A 13,790-nucleotide genomic window follows, 5' to 3' on the forward strand; every position below is an offset into this window, starting at 1 on the left:
GGACAGCCAGGGCTATACAGAGAAACCCTGTCTTGAAAAAAAAGAAAAAGAGAGAGAGAGAGAGAGAGAGAGAGAGAGAGAGAGAGAGAGAGAGAGAGAAAGGGATGAATGCAAATAGAAGACCCAAGCCCAGGCTTCTGCTTTCCAGCTTCAGGCCCGATCTGTAAACTGATGAAGTTTGGCTAAAGAGAGACACAATGGCATTTAATAAGCTAAAGATGCAAATTTAAGGAGACCGTGAAGATGCCAAAGCTTAGGTCTCTGTCATATGGGTATAGATGCTATTAGCCTTTAAGTGTCCTAGGATAATGGTGTTAGAAAAATTTCCACTCTTCTTCAATTTGAAAGTCTGAGAGACCTCTGGCGGTGCAAACAGTTATTCCTAATGGGGTTTCCGTCTCTGTCTCAGGAAACGAGCCAATGTTTGTTTGTGTTTTGGTCCCGGTTTTGGGTACTCCGGTGCACTCTATTATTGGCAGGGGCAGGGCAGGATGTAAGGGTGCTTTGTGTCCTTGGAGGTGAGTGTCCCTTCCTGGGAACACTGCCCTTGGAGCACCACCGAGATTCAAGTATTCCCTGGAGTCTGGAATGGCCCAGGATCCTTTCCTTCCTCTTTCTGGGCTACCATTGACCTCTAAGCTCATCCACAACCCCACCCCACAAAGTCTAAAGGAACCCAACCATGTCCTGTGCTAAGGAAGTCCTAGGCAGGGGCTACTTGATTGCACAGAGCTGACCTTAGGCAGCAGGCAAGCCTAATAATGGAGGGAGACTATTTTAAAGCACTTGTTACAAGGTTGGAGAGATGGCTTGGGGGTAAAGAACACTGGCTGCTCTTTCAGAGAGCCTGGGTTTGGTTCTCAGCATCCACCTGGCAGCTAATAATTATAACTAATTCTAGAGGCCCCCTATGCCACCTTCTGGTCTGTGCACATACACACATGGACTCATGCACATAAAATAAATAAATGCTTTTTAAAGCTCTTTGATGACTTGGATATTGCGTCCTTGAAAATAGATGGATGCTAGTGTTTTGCATTCAACACTAGTAAGCACTAAACAGGAGGGGGTTTTCTTTGTTTTACATCGCATGACTTTCCTAATAGAACTGGCTGCATATAGTAGGTCAATATGTATTATCTACTTTGCGGAAACTGAGGCCCAGAACCTAGACTAAAGTTCCTTAAAATTAGAGAGAGAGAGAGAGAGAGAGAGAGAGAGAGAGAGAGAGAGAGAGAGAGAGAGATATCAGCTGGGAGGTGTGTACCACCCTGTCTCACCTGCTCCGTGTGGCTCTTGACTGTAGAGTCAAACCAGAAAGAAGAGCCTTGTACTGCCACTTGCACTGTGGTCATTTCTTCCATGGTTGCCTAAGTTTGACTAGTTTGACCCTTTGCCCAAACCTCTGGATTCCTGGTTCCGCCCTCAGCACCATCACTCTACATTGAGCCCCACATTTCTAAGTCATGCCCAGTTAGTCTTTATCTAAACAAGTCTCTCTTGAGTTAGATTTTATCAGTCACAGCAGACTTCCCCTGTCTCCCTCATGGCTGGGATACTATCATCATGGACATAAGGGGCCAGGAAGGCAATGGTACTCTTTGGAAGGACTCTGTGACCATTAACAATGGAGTCTCAGCCTCCATTACAGAAGTGTGGCTTAAAGCAGTGCCATCCTGGTTTTGTCAGAGTGATCATAGTTTGCTCTTCAGACACGAGCTTGTGGTCCAGACACAGGAAAGGCAGAGGGTGGGAGCCGCTCCTGGGGAAGTACCATCCCCAAAATAGTTGACTGTTTTGTCAACAGTAAGCCAAGGACAGGGATAGCTGGCCCAAGGCCAAGAATGCATCAGTGTGTGTGAGTGTCAGATGATGTGTGTGCTGGGAGATTGGAACATTGTATTGGCAACAGAGCGGGGTGCAAAGCCTTTGGTTTCTGTTTGACTGTGTCTGTGGAAAAGGAATGAAGGAGAAGCCTCCGTTCTCTTCTCTGGGGTACCTTAACTGTCAAGAATCACACTGAAGCCTGGAGATCAGTGTTTTGTCATGCTCGTTGTTGGCTGTCTTCCCCCAGGACTTAGGGTCTGTCCAGCCATCAGCAGCACATCCTGAGTGTCTTCTGAGAGCTGGAAACCATGGTAGCTAGGCACCGGGCACACACAAATACAAGACTGATCTTGTATTGCTCTGTGGGCTCGTGGGATAAGTAAGGCACAGGAAAAGGCAAGGAATACACTCTCCCTATTTATTAAGTGTCAGCTGTTTGTTGGTTTTTTTTCGAGACAGTGCTGCACTGCATAGCACTTGCTGGCCTGGAATGTTCTATATAGACCAGGCTGGCCTCAAAGCTGTGTTGATTCCTCTCCTGCCTCTCCCAGATGAGTACAGAGAATAGAGGAGTGTGCTTCCACGCCTGACCAGTCAGCTTCCAAACATGTTGCAGTTTGAAGTGAGGAAGAGAAAGTAGGAGAGGAGGAGAAAAGGGGTAGGAAGGTCAGGAAGAAAGAACAAACGAGCTCCCACCGAGCTGTGTGCTCCCATCTCCCCTCTCTGTTCACAGCCGCGTCTCTCAGGACAGCTGTCTGCAGGCACCGGCTTCGTTGGTTGCCTCTCCTCAGACCTGAGCTCAGTCCCGTTCGGATTCAACCCACATCTCCTTCACCATTGTCCTGGCAATACCCTTGACCTACCTTCAAGTCTCTAGCCAGCCTCCAGGGTGGGAGTTCCTCACCCAGTTCTCTCTAGGGTACCCCTTCAACAACCCAAATTGCTCAACTGATCACTGAGTTCTGGGAGCCTCTTGCATGTTCTTACTCTAGTATGTCCCCAGCTGAATTCTGTCCTTTTCCCTTCAGCATGGCTCTCCCAGGTCTTTTTGTCTCACTTCAGGGCAGAAGCCTAAAAGCTACCCTGTATCCCAGCCTCTCCATCCATCTGCTGCTGACCTTTTCTTACCCCCTTTGAAGGCTTAACATTTCTCCACCTCTGCTTCTACTGTCCCAGTCTGTGTGTTGGCCATACTGCAGCCAGAGTGATGGATCCAAAATGAAACTCTGCTCACGTTAGCTCTAAGAGGCTCTCTGAGAGGCTAACCAGACCCAGAGATGCCCAAAGAGATGGATCAGGGCTGGAGAGTTGGCTCAGTGGTTAAGAGCTCTGGCTGGTCTTGCAAAGGACCCAGGTTCAATTCCCAGCATCCGCATGGCAGCTCACAACCGTCTGTAGTATTAGTTCCAGGGCATCTGACACCCTTGCACGCACACATATACAAGCGGGCAGAACAAATGTATATCAAAATAAAATAAATCGTTAGAAGAAGAAAGAGAAACAGGAGCAGGTGAAATGACTTCAGGAGGAGCGGAGGGGGTCCTGCATTAGACTTCCTTGCAAGTTGTGCAGGAGGTGGAAATGCAGATGTTATATTCTGAGGAGGAGGAGGGAGAAGGGGAAGGGGAGGAGGGGGAAGAAGAGCCACTGAAGGCTCTCTATATAGCTGAAGTGTGTATAGCACTGCCTGGTTCCTATTACAGTTGAGATCACAGAGACAGTTCTGTGGAAGCTGGGGCAGACACAGGATGGACCTGCCTGAGATGGGGCATGGTGCTCTGGGAAGCCTGGCTCCTAGGAGCTCATCCTTGGGTACCCTGGCCCTGAAGGATCATGCCAAGCTCCTGCCAGGTCCTGACCACCCACTCCACCCGCTCATACTTCCGGCCCTCAGCCCCAAGGAGCTTACATTCCCACCCTTCCCTCTAGGCTGCCTGCTAAGTTGGATGCTCTCCATCCTCCATTCTCTCTAAATCAGAGGCTTCATTAACCAGAGGCCTGCTGGCCTCCCGGCCCAGGGCCCAAGTCACACATCAGCAACAGCTATGGTGGTGGAGAAGCCAGCAGCTCGGCCAGCTAGTCCTGTTCAACAGAGAAGATCAGGCAGGCCAAGACTGGCTTAGTGCCTCTGGTGAAATGAGCCAGGTTTGTGCACGGGTCTACACCATCTTTATGATATCAGACCTTGAATTTCCTTAGGCTAATTATCAATCGTGATTGCCCTTCCCAGAGAGGACATACTCTAGAACACAGACCCCCTATGCTGGGTATGGTGGTACAAGTTCTTAATCCCAGTGCTTGAGAGGTAGAGACAGGTGGATGTCTGTAAGTTCCAGGACAGCCAGGGATACACGATGAGACACCATCTTAAATAAACAAAGAAAAAGTATAGACTCCTATAACCAAGTGTTCTACCACCGAACTATATCCCAGAGCCAGACAGTAGACTCGAGTCAAGCAAATGTGGTCCGTGTCTCTGCCATCTGCCTACTGTAGAGCTATGGCGAACTTACTTGGCCACTCTGTTTTTCATTTCCCACACCTGTTGAAATCAGGGTAGTGACTGTACTCATTACGGAGAGTTCTTGGGCAGAGTAAGGAAATGTGTGTACATTGCATAGAGTAGTATCTAGTTGTGTTAGGTTTCCATCGCTGTGACAAGATGCCTGAAGAAAGCAATATAAGAGGAGAAAAGCAGGGTTTTGGCCATGGTTTTGGGAATTTCAGGTTCATTCCTTCTCTCCTGTGTTGAGGTAGCATGAGGGGCCTCAGGCCTTGTCAGGGGTGGGAGCCAAAATCCCAACATTCCCTTTAAGGGCATACCCCTGGTGACCTAACTGCCTTCCACTAGGTCCCACTCTGTCCCTGTTGTGCCAACCTGGAGAACAAGCCTTAAACACGAGCACCTTTGGGAAGCAATCCAGGTCTAGGTGTAGCTCTGGCAGATTGCCAGGATCCTGTCACCCGTTCTGAGGAGATTCCCATGGCCTAATCTCAGTGGGTCTCAGTCAGACCATCTCTCTCTCTCTCTCTCTCTCTCTCTCTCTCTCTCTCTCTGTGTGTGTGTGTGTGTGTGTGTGTGTGTGTGTGTGTGTGTGTGAAAGGCACTGTTCTGGTCAGAGCCAGGAAGTAGGTAAAGATTGCTAAGGATGGGCCAGGCACTCGAGTCCAGCCTCTGGGCTTCAGAGGGGGGATTGGAGAGTTTGGGTCTCAGCAGGACTCTCTCAGTGGGGCTGGCTTAAATCAGCTAGCTGTGCTGTGCTTCCCCATAGGGGAGGCTGCCCGGAGCTCAGGAGTTGCTGGGAAGGAAATAATGTTGCCAGCAGTTTATCTAGTTGCAGCTGAGAGCCCTCCGAGGGAGCTAGGGACATCCCGAGCATCTCAGAAGTCCTCTGTCTTGGCTCTTTCTGTAACTAAGGTCTGTGTGTGGAGGGGAAGTGTTGAACAGCCGAGTAGGTCAGAGTAGGAGGAGACACCCTGGCCAGCCAGGGGCTCACGAGGACAGCGAGGGTCAATTACATAACTCTAGCTTGTTTGTCAACAGGAATAGTATGTCTCCGAAGAGATTTCCCCTTCCTGTTCAAAGTCCCAAATAGAGTCCTGAGTGTGTGTCTGGGCACAGAGTCAGTTCACCTGAGAAGACTGCACAGTCTGGCATCAGAGTGTCAGGATGCTGGAGTGCAGAGGCTTCCTAAGTCTCCCTTCCCACAGGCACAGAGGAAGAGATTATGAGCATTGCAGGACAGACAGACAGATTCACGCACACATGTGTGTGCGCAAACACACACACATACACACACACTCTATACCACACAAAGCTGCCATCTTGGTACTCTGTTCTCATGACAGTTGCTGGAGAACTCCACCCCTGCCCAAAGTTTCACTCAGATGCCTGGAACAGAAGTGAGGGCGGACTTGAGGTGCCAGGGAATTTACTTGGGATGAACCAGGTCCCCCAGCTCACATACGTCCTATGCTTCTTTAACCCCTTCCTGTTTATGTCGCCTGTTCTGAAGCTAAGAGGGACTGTGAGGCATTGAAAGCTGAGGTACAGCTGTGGCAGAGAGGGCATCTGAAGGAAGGTGACCTCAACCTCGGGCTGTGAGGGGAGAGGAGGCACAGCCATGGGCAGGTAGTGGGTGTGTATACACATGAGGGTGAGATGTTTGGGTGGAGGGAGGTAGGGAAGACCTTGAAGAGAAATGAAGCAAGCACCCTTCCAGGCTGAGGGCCATCTTCCCTTCAGCCTTCCCACGGCCAGAATGGCCTCCCTGGGGAAGGGAGCCAGTAGATTCTAAAACTAAAGGGGAGCTGTTTTTGGGAGAGGTGGTTTGTACCCCCAAGATTGTGACTTCTGCCTGCTTGGGACTCTTCGCAGTTGAGTCTGAGAGGGTGAGAGCCATTCTCAGTTTCTCCATTGAGATGGTCCTTTCTTCCCTCAAGCCCACTGTCTTCCAGACTCGGAAAGCCCAGCCTGTGGTGAAGTAGAGTGGGGGCTGCCTTTCTGGGCCTGGAACTGAGGACAGCCAGGCTTGCCTTCCTTCTTTGCTGATTCAAAATGTATGTGTATATTCAAGTTTGGATATGCCGATGATGAGGACACCAGAGAACTCCTCAGGCGGGGCCCAATGGGCCTTTGCGTTGTCAGCCACTCTGCCTAGACTTCCTGGCTGAGGTTCAGCAGCTCCACCAGGCCCTGGTGCTCGAAGGCAGTGTAGGTCCTTTGCACCCCAGCTTGGGCGTGGATCAGGTAACCCGTGGGAACTTCCAGCTTTGGAGGCCTTCCATCAAGTTGTCATGAAGCCTCCCTCTAGCGTGACAGCAACAATAGGAGTGAGGAAGGCGGTGCTTACTGAATGCCAAGCATGTTGAAGCCTACAGGTAGGCTTACCTCACAGGACTGCCTGGTAAGGAGCCGTTTCTACTAGCCTCACTTAGAAATAAAGAGCCAAGACGTAAGGCAGACTAGGGTGCAGGCTAGAATCTGACCCCAGAATCCTTCCGACCGCTGCCTCAAGATCTAGATGTTTCAGAGTCCCCTGCCTGGGTCATATGTCTCTTCATGGCCAGCCCCACCCTTGCTTGTCCTGAGAGTGATGTCTCTGTGATCGTGGAGTAGGCCTAGGGAGGCTGGGCGCCTCCTCTCTGCTCGGGGACGCCTGCAGTCCACAGCTCTCCGCTCTTTACTCCTTCCATCCTTCAAGGTGGTGCTGCCCCGCTGTCAGATCCTCTACTTTTCTTGTCTCTGACACAATCACCCTGTTTCCTAAAGTCCTCAGTGTCTGCCTCATAGCTCTCCCTTCTATCCAAGCCCCACTGTTTGGGGCAGGCATTTCTGTCTCATTTCCAGGGCACGCCATGGGCCATAGACCATGTCGCAGGCTTCCCTTGCATAAGGGCAGGTATTTTTTAGGGCATTGCCATACAGTGTTATTCTTACTGACAGGAAAGGAAACACATTCCAGGAGTTTAGAGGCTTCTTCAAGGTCACAGTGCACAGGGAGGATTTGAACTTGGTCCAGCCCATTCTCCCTTTACTTTTTCGGCATCTTCAGCTCCGCCCTGCAGGGCATATTACAGAGGCACAGCCTTGGCCTCAGTCGTCTTCTCTCTGCCAGTCTGCCTGTGATTCCTTTAGAGTTTCCACACCTCTATTTCTCCCCAGAGCGGTTTCCCAAACCTCCTCCTTTCAGAAGAAAGCTCTGCAATCCTCATGTTTCCTTCCTGTCCTGTCTTGTCCAGCTTGCCTGTGGGAGATGTCTGTGCTCACAGCCCCACAGGCTTGCCTGCCTGCCTGCTGGACCTCGTCCTGGGACCCCATTGATACCCTCCCCCTCGATCTTCTCCACCTTCATGAAGCATCAGTGCTGAGCTTCCTCTCACTGCCCCGCATTGCCTGTCAGGCCACTGGCTCCCCAACGCTAGCCCAGGCCTCAGGCCACTGGCTCCCCAACTCTAGCCCAGGCCTCTGAATAGCCAATATTCTGTAGTAGAAAGAGGCAGGGAGACTTGGCTGCCAGCCCACACAAGCACTGTTTGGTGAATTCTGTATAAACAAGCACATTTACAACTTCCTGTTCATTTAGCTGCCAATCATTCTGACAAAGGAGGTGCTGATTGTAAGTTACATGTGTAGCCATTCCTGGCAGTGCGCCACTGTCCCTAATATTCCCTGTCTGTGTGATGAAAACATATTTATGTCTGCATGATATTAAACAGGCATCATTGAATTCAGTGTCCTGTCTTGATAGCATTATAATTTGGTTTGACTTTTTTTTTAATTCATTTATTTATATGAATACACTATAGCTGTCTTCAGACACACTAGAGGAAGGCATCTGATGGTTGTAAGCCACCATGTGGTCGCTGGCAACTGAACCAGGACCTCTGGAAGAACAGTCAGTGCTCTTAACAACCCCTGAGCCATATCTCTAGTCCATTGACTCGACTTTTTTTTTTTTTTTTTTCCTCAAGACAGGGTTTCTCTTTGTAGATCTGGCTGTCCTCGAACTCAGAAATCCACCTGCCTCTGCCTCCCAAGTGCTGGGATTAAAGGCGTGCGCCACCACCGCCCGGCTTGACTTGACTTTTTGATGAAGAGACTTCACTTTAAGTCCTCTGGGCCCTATAACACTGGCAATTGATGGTTTTATTGATCCTGGGAGCAGGAGCCAAATGTCTCTTGTCACTTTAATACATGTGTTCCTATGGCTAGGAGAGGACAAGGGTGCACAGATACTAAGATGTCAATGGTGTCTAAGGGCAGACATTCCAATAAGGATACAATGTATCAGATCTGTAAGGTGCTGATGATGTTGGGCAGGTTATAGTTTTAATGGACACTGGGAAACTTTGAGTCAAGATGACAGGCAGTTGTCAAGATGCCTGCTGCTACCAGTCACTACCAGTATTACTTTGTGGTGCTATGTTGCAGATGCTGGGGCCCAGCCCACCTCCCTGGGAAAGATCCCTATTATTAGTTAGGAACAGCATCCAGTGTGAAGGACACAGTGGGGGGTGCCACATCTTCGCCTGGTTACATTTAGCTTTGTGTTTGATGTGTGGTGCTGGAGATGGAAGCAAGGCTCTGTGCATGTTAGGCAAAGGCTGTACCACTAAACCACCTCCCTCGCTCTTTTGCTGTCTTTAAAAGGCAGTGAGCAGTCAGATGACCACCAAACTATACCTACTAGAGTCTCCACTGGGGACTAGGATCCCTTAAGGACATGAACATTGGTGGCCTCCACAATGTCATCAAGTACAGGCCTTGGCAGTCCTTCCTCATCTGGTTTTCTTTACGTTTGCTTTGGAGTACTCAAATAAGGAGACCAAACGGCCACGTGTAGAGGTTTGCTGTGTCGCAGCCTCTCACCTGTTCCCAGCTCTTTCTCAGGTAGACTGGGCTCTTCGCACTCTCCTCTACAGCTGCTGTATTTGCTTGCCGAGTCTGTGCTGCATTGGGGATGGGAGATGCTTCCTGGACACTGTGACTCTGGTGGATCTTGTTTCCTCCAAGAGCCTGTGGTGATCTCTCCTGTGCTATCTTCCACTGACTCTTGACTCTTGCTCTAGGGGCAAGAGCATTACATTTAGCTTTGTACATTTAGCTCTCGTTTAAAGATTTATTTATTTATTTATTATATGTATGTACACTGTAGCTATCCTCAGACACACCAGCAGAAGGCATCAGTTCTTGTTACAGATGGTTGTGAACCACCATGTGGTTGCTGGGATTTGAACTCAGGACCTTCGGAAGAGCAGTCAGTGCTCTTAACTGCTGAGTCATCTCTTCAGACTCCCTAGGTGCTCTCTTGCTCTTTGGATCTAGCGTGGCATTGTGCTGGGTGTTTGGAGCTCTGGGACCCTCAAGGTATCAGATGTGCTCACAAACAAGTGGGGCTTCCTTGCTACTCAGCCTTTGTGGTTGGGGGTACAGAGCTCCAGGCACCACTACTGAGCATACCCATTTTACAGCAAGAAGACCTTTGCACGTAGATGTGTGGTCACCGGAAAATCAAGGTCCCCTTCCCTTGAACACACACACTGCACCCCAAACCCACCCATGGAGTAGTGCACAGCTCCAAAATGTCGATGCTTTGGGATACTGCTTGAAGTTGCATGTGGATCGCTTTGCAGTGCTGCCAAAACCAGAGGCAGAAAGGAAGTTAGATCTCAGCTTACAGTTCCTCAAGCTGGAAAATACAGCAGCAGCCATGCCTTCTGTGGCTCTGACGCCCTTGCTTTCTGGAGGGTTGTGATGTGTGAACTATTGGAAGGGGTCAGAGCCATCTTGTACATTGCTCTCTGGCGGAACCAGCTACTCAGGTAATTGAGGTGCGAGGATCCAAGGCCTGCCTGGGAGGATTGTATGGATTCAAGACAGGTTGGGCAACTTAGTAAATGCATGTCTCTAAGCAGAAAATGAAAACAGAAAGTTGCCCCCTAAAGTAGATCCCGAGATTAATTTTTAAAACTATATATGATGAATGGATAGATATGATAAAGCCAAACGTGGTGCCAACTGGTGGAGTATGGCCAAGTGTCTGGATACTCATGCCACACTCTTTACCCTTTCTGCACATTTCCCATAAAGAAATATCAGATGAAGGTTGTCTCTAGCCATAAACTACTTCAATTTAAGCTAGGCTCTTGACCAACACAGTCCCTGGAGCAAAAGTGAGGGGTTTATGTATGTTAGATCCATTTCATCTTTGAAGACTCCAGTGGGGGGTAGCCATTGCTCAGGTCCCAAAGTAGTGCTGGTCACATGCTGGTGGGGAGACAGTTGTCATCCTGAATCCCGTGTGACTGTGACCTTGTACGGGCGTGTTCCTGTGGCGGCCACATCACATGCCAGCTACTGTGTGGTGTGGGCCGTGAGTTCCTCCGCCTCCTCTCAGCCTGCCTGGCATTCTTCCCTTCCCAGAGGCCTGGCCGTATGCCTCAGCACAGCCTGTGAAATGCCCTGTGGCTTGGAGCCCCAGAGTGAGTGGAGACACTATGATATGAAGGAGTGTTGGTACACAGGGACACTCCAGATGGTCCCCTTCCTGTCTCTGGTAGGTTGTGTGCACTGCAGAGAAGATAAGCCAGAAGAAGAGGGCCAGGAAGTTGAGTGGCTATAGCCTCTCTAAAGTTAGGTCCTAACCTATATTGTGGAGCAGATTCATCAGTGGCCAGGAGCATGCTGGGATCCAGTGTCAGAATAGCCAACTCCAAAATGGAGGTGAATTCACTGCTGAGCCCCACTGTGATGACTTCCAAAGCTCTGCTCTCCAGTCTTGAACTCACCTGTGGGTGGACACTCAGTACATTCAATCTCCTGCTTTTCTTGATGATGTCAGCCTTAGCAACAGGCACCAATGAGGAAGATACGCTGCTAAAACAGTCAGCCTTTAAAATGAGCCACTTAGAGAGAGAGAGTGAGAGAGAGACAGAGAGAGAGAGACAGAGTGAGAGAGAGACAGAGACAGAGTGTTCAGTAGTTAAGAACACATGCTGTTATTGCAGAACAAACTCCAATTCCCAGCACGCATGTCAGGAGGCTTATAACAGCCTGCCAAGTCCATCTCTGAGGGCTGTGACACCCTCTCTTCTGGACCAGTGGACACACGTGCATGTAGCTACCCAGAGAGACACACAAATGAAAGTGAGCCTTAGGAAGAGTGAGCCATTTATAGCACTTGAAAAATTGAGATCCCCAGAGGAGCCAGTATCCGTGCTTTTCAGGACACTCGCGTTAGTTATGCCCAGCTCCAGGCAGTGACAATGACACTACACTTGAGGCCTGTAGAACCTCGAGGCAACGCCTCCCTGTTCCTAACAACGAGATACAACAGCCATACTTCTTCTTGTTTTGATTGGACTGCATTTGCTAGGGATCTAGCAAGCGAAAAGAACAAGCAACAAGTCGCAGACAGACAGCAAAACCATCATCAAACTGGGCCCTTTGGCCATCCAACAGAGGTGACTAGGGGAGCCCAGTAGAGAGAACAAGCGAACAGCATCCAATCTGTTGCTTACAGCATCCCCCTGAAACAAGCTGGGGAAGGAAAGCCCTGCTGAGACAGATTGCTGGGGCTGCCAAAGCAGAGTCCCAGGCCAAGCAGAGTGCGTTTTGTGGACGTGCTTCAGCTCCTTCTTCCCACTGCAGGCATTCTTATACCAGGGGGTAACAGCAAACCTCTGCTGGAGACGGTTGACCTTCCAGTTCTCAAGGACACAATGTCTGTAATACCCTTAGCTATGTGCGATTGCAGGGCCAGGGTCTAGCCAGGACAGTTTCAGAGGACATTTGGAGGAGAGCTGCTTCTATCCTCAGAGTCTGCTTTTGGCAAGCACATGACAGTTGCAGTAGAATTTAATTTCTATTACACCTCCTCCCTGACAGGCTGGGGACAGGACCCATCCAGCAAGGAGAGTGAGGTTGCCCCCGGTAGGCTGTCATGATGGCTAAACCTGCTGTAGGAGACAGCAGAGTAGTTTAGACCAGATACACCGAGCTGACTGGGCTCTACTGCAGCTCACTGGGTGACCTTCTGTGAGCTGTCTCTTCTATGAGTCAGTTTCATTCAAGAGTGCCTTTAGCGGGGAAGGGGTGATTAAGACAGGGTCTCTCTGTGTAGCCCTGGCTGTCCTGGAACTCATTCTATAGACCAAGCTGGCCTCAAACTCAGAGGTCCACCTGCCTCTGCCTCCCAAGAGTGGAGATTAAAGGGGTACGGCGGCACCACCCAGTATCGTGTCTCATAAAATGAATAATGCACCTGCCTCGTGGGTTACTGTGAGAATGGATGGAGCCGACGGCACCACAGTCAGTGCCAGGTGTGAATACAAGTGAGAATGCTTGAGTACCAGTGAGGGCTGAGGCTCCGGAGCCTTCCCTCACCACCCCCAACCCACCCCAAAGGCGGGGCCTCAGGGTCAGAGCTGGAAGTCAACATCTTGCTAGGACTCAGGAAGTGTGGCCGGCTCAGTTTTGCTTGGGCCTGTAACAAATCACCATATGTTTTATGCATTCAAGCTGTCGGGAGGTCAGAAAGTCCCAAGTTTGTTTCCTCTGGCTGAAGTCAGGGTGCAGGAGTTGTACTCCCTCACATCCCTGGAGGTGGTAGGTCTCCCCAGTTGCTCCCCTAGAGCAAAGTTTCCTTGCATTTCTTGGTTATCTTGCATGCCAGCTGCAGAGTGTCTTGCTTCTGATGTCCCTTAGCCTCCTTCTGTAGTCACCCCCCAAGCCCCTGGGGGTTCTGTTGTATGAACCTTGTAGGTAGGTTTAGGGCCCAATCGGACTGTCCAGAAGAGGCTGCTCTGCCTAATCTCGGGTAGCTTTGCCTCCCGATATTCAGTTTCTGGTGTGGACATAATGGGAGACTATTTTCACAAATCTACTGAATCAGGAAGCTTTTCTGGTTTTGTGCCATAGCTTGGCCAGGGACTGGACCATTTAATAGCAACAGTCTATACCCTGCCAGGTCACGTGGATTATCCTGTGGTCTTATCAGGCCCTTGCTGTGCCTCAGTCTCTGTAGGATTCCTCTCCCTGGCACATGGCAGGCACGGGGTGGGGGGCGGGGAGGATGTGTCCATCATATAGAAAGACCATCAGGTCCTGACTGATGCAGGTGTGTGTCCTTTCAGGCCACGGAGAGTGTCACTGTGGAGAATGCAAATGCCACGCAGGTTACATTGGGGACAATTGTAACTGCTCAACAGACGTCAGCACATGCAGGGCCAAGGATGGGCAGATCTGCAGTGACCGAGGCCGTTGTGTCTGTGGGCAGTGCCAGTGCACAGAGCCTGGAGCCTTTGGGGAGACGTGTGAGAAGTGCCCAACCTGCCCGGATGCTTGCAGCTCTAAGAGGTAAGGGCCTGCTCTTCCACCCTCAAGCCCAGGTCTGTCTTTCATCAGGCAGCCCTCCCTAGACAGCCTCTTGTGCTTGCTGCCTAACCTCTCCCATTTATAT

At 50.2% G+C, this 13,790-nt stretch overlaps 1 protein-coding gene across 1 annotated transcript in view; it reads left to right on the forward strand.

The window, feature by feature from the left end:
* Positions 1–13,790, forward strand: part of Itgb5 (integrin subunit beta 5) — a 117,963-nt gene that overhangs the window by 95,527 nt on the left and 8,646 nt on the right. The window contains exon 11 of the mRNA XM_021184827.2: positions 13,465–13,687. Within this exon, the coding sequence (XP_021040486.1) occupies positions 13,465–13,687 (223 nt within the window). The remainder of the gene's footprint in view (positions 1–13,464; positions 13,688–13,790) is intronic.

This window comes from Mus caroli, chromosome 16 (assembly GCF_900094665.2).
Source record: "Mus caroli chromosome 16, CAROLI_EIJ_v1.1, whole genome shotgun sequence".
NCBI classification, from domain to species: Eukaryota; Metazoa; Chordata; class Mammalia; order Rodentia; family Muridae; genus Mus; species Mus caroli.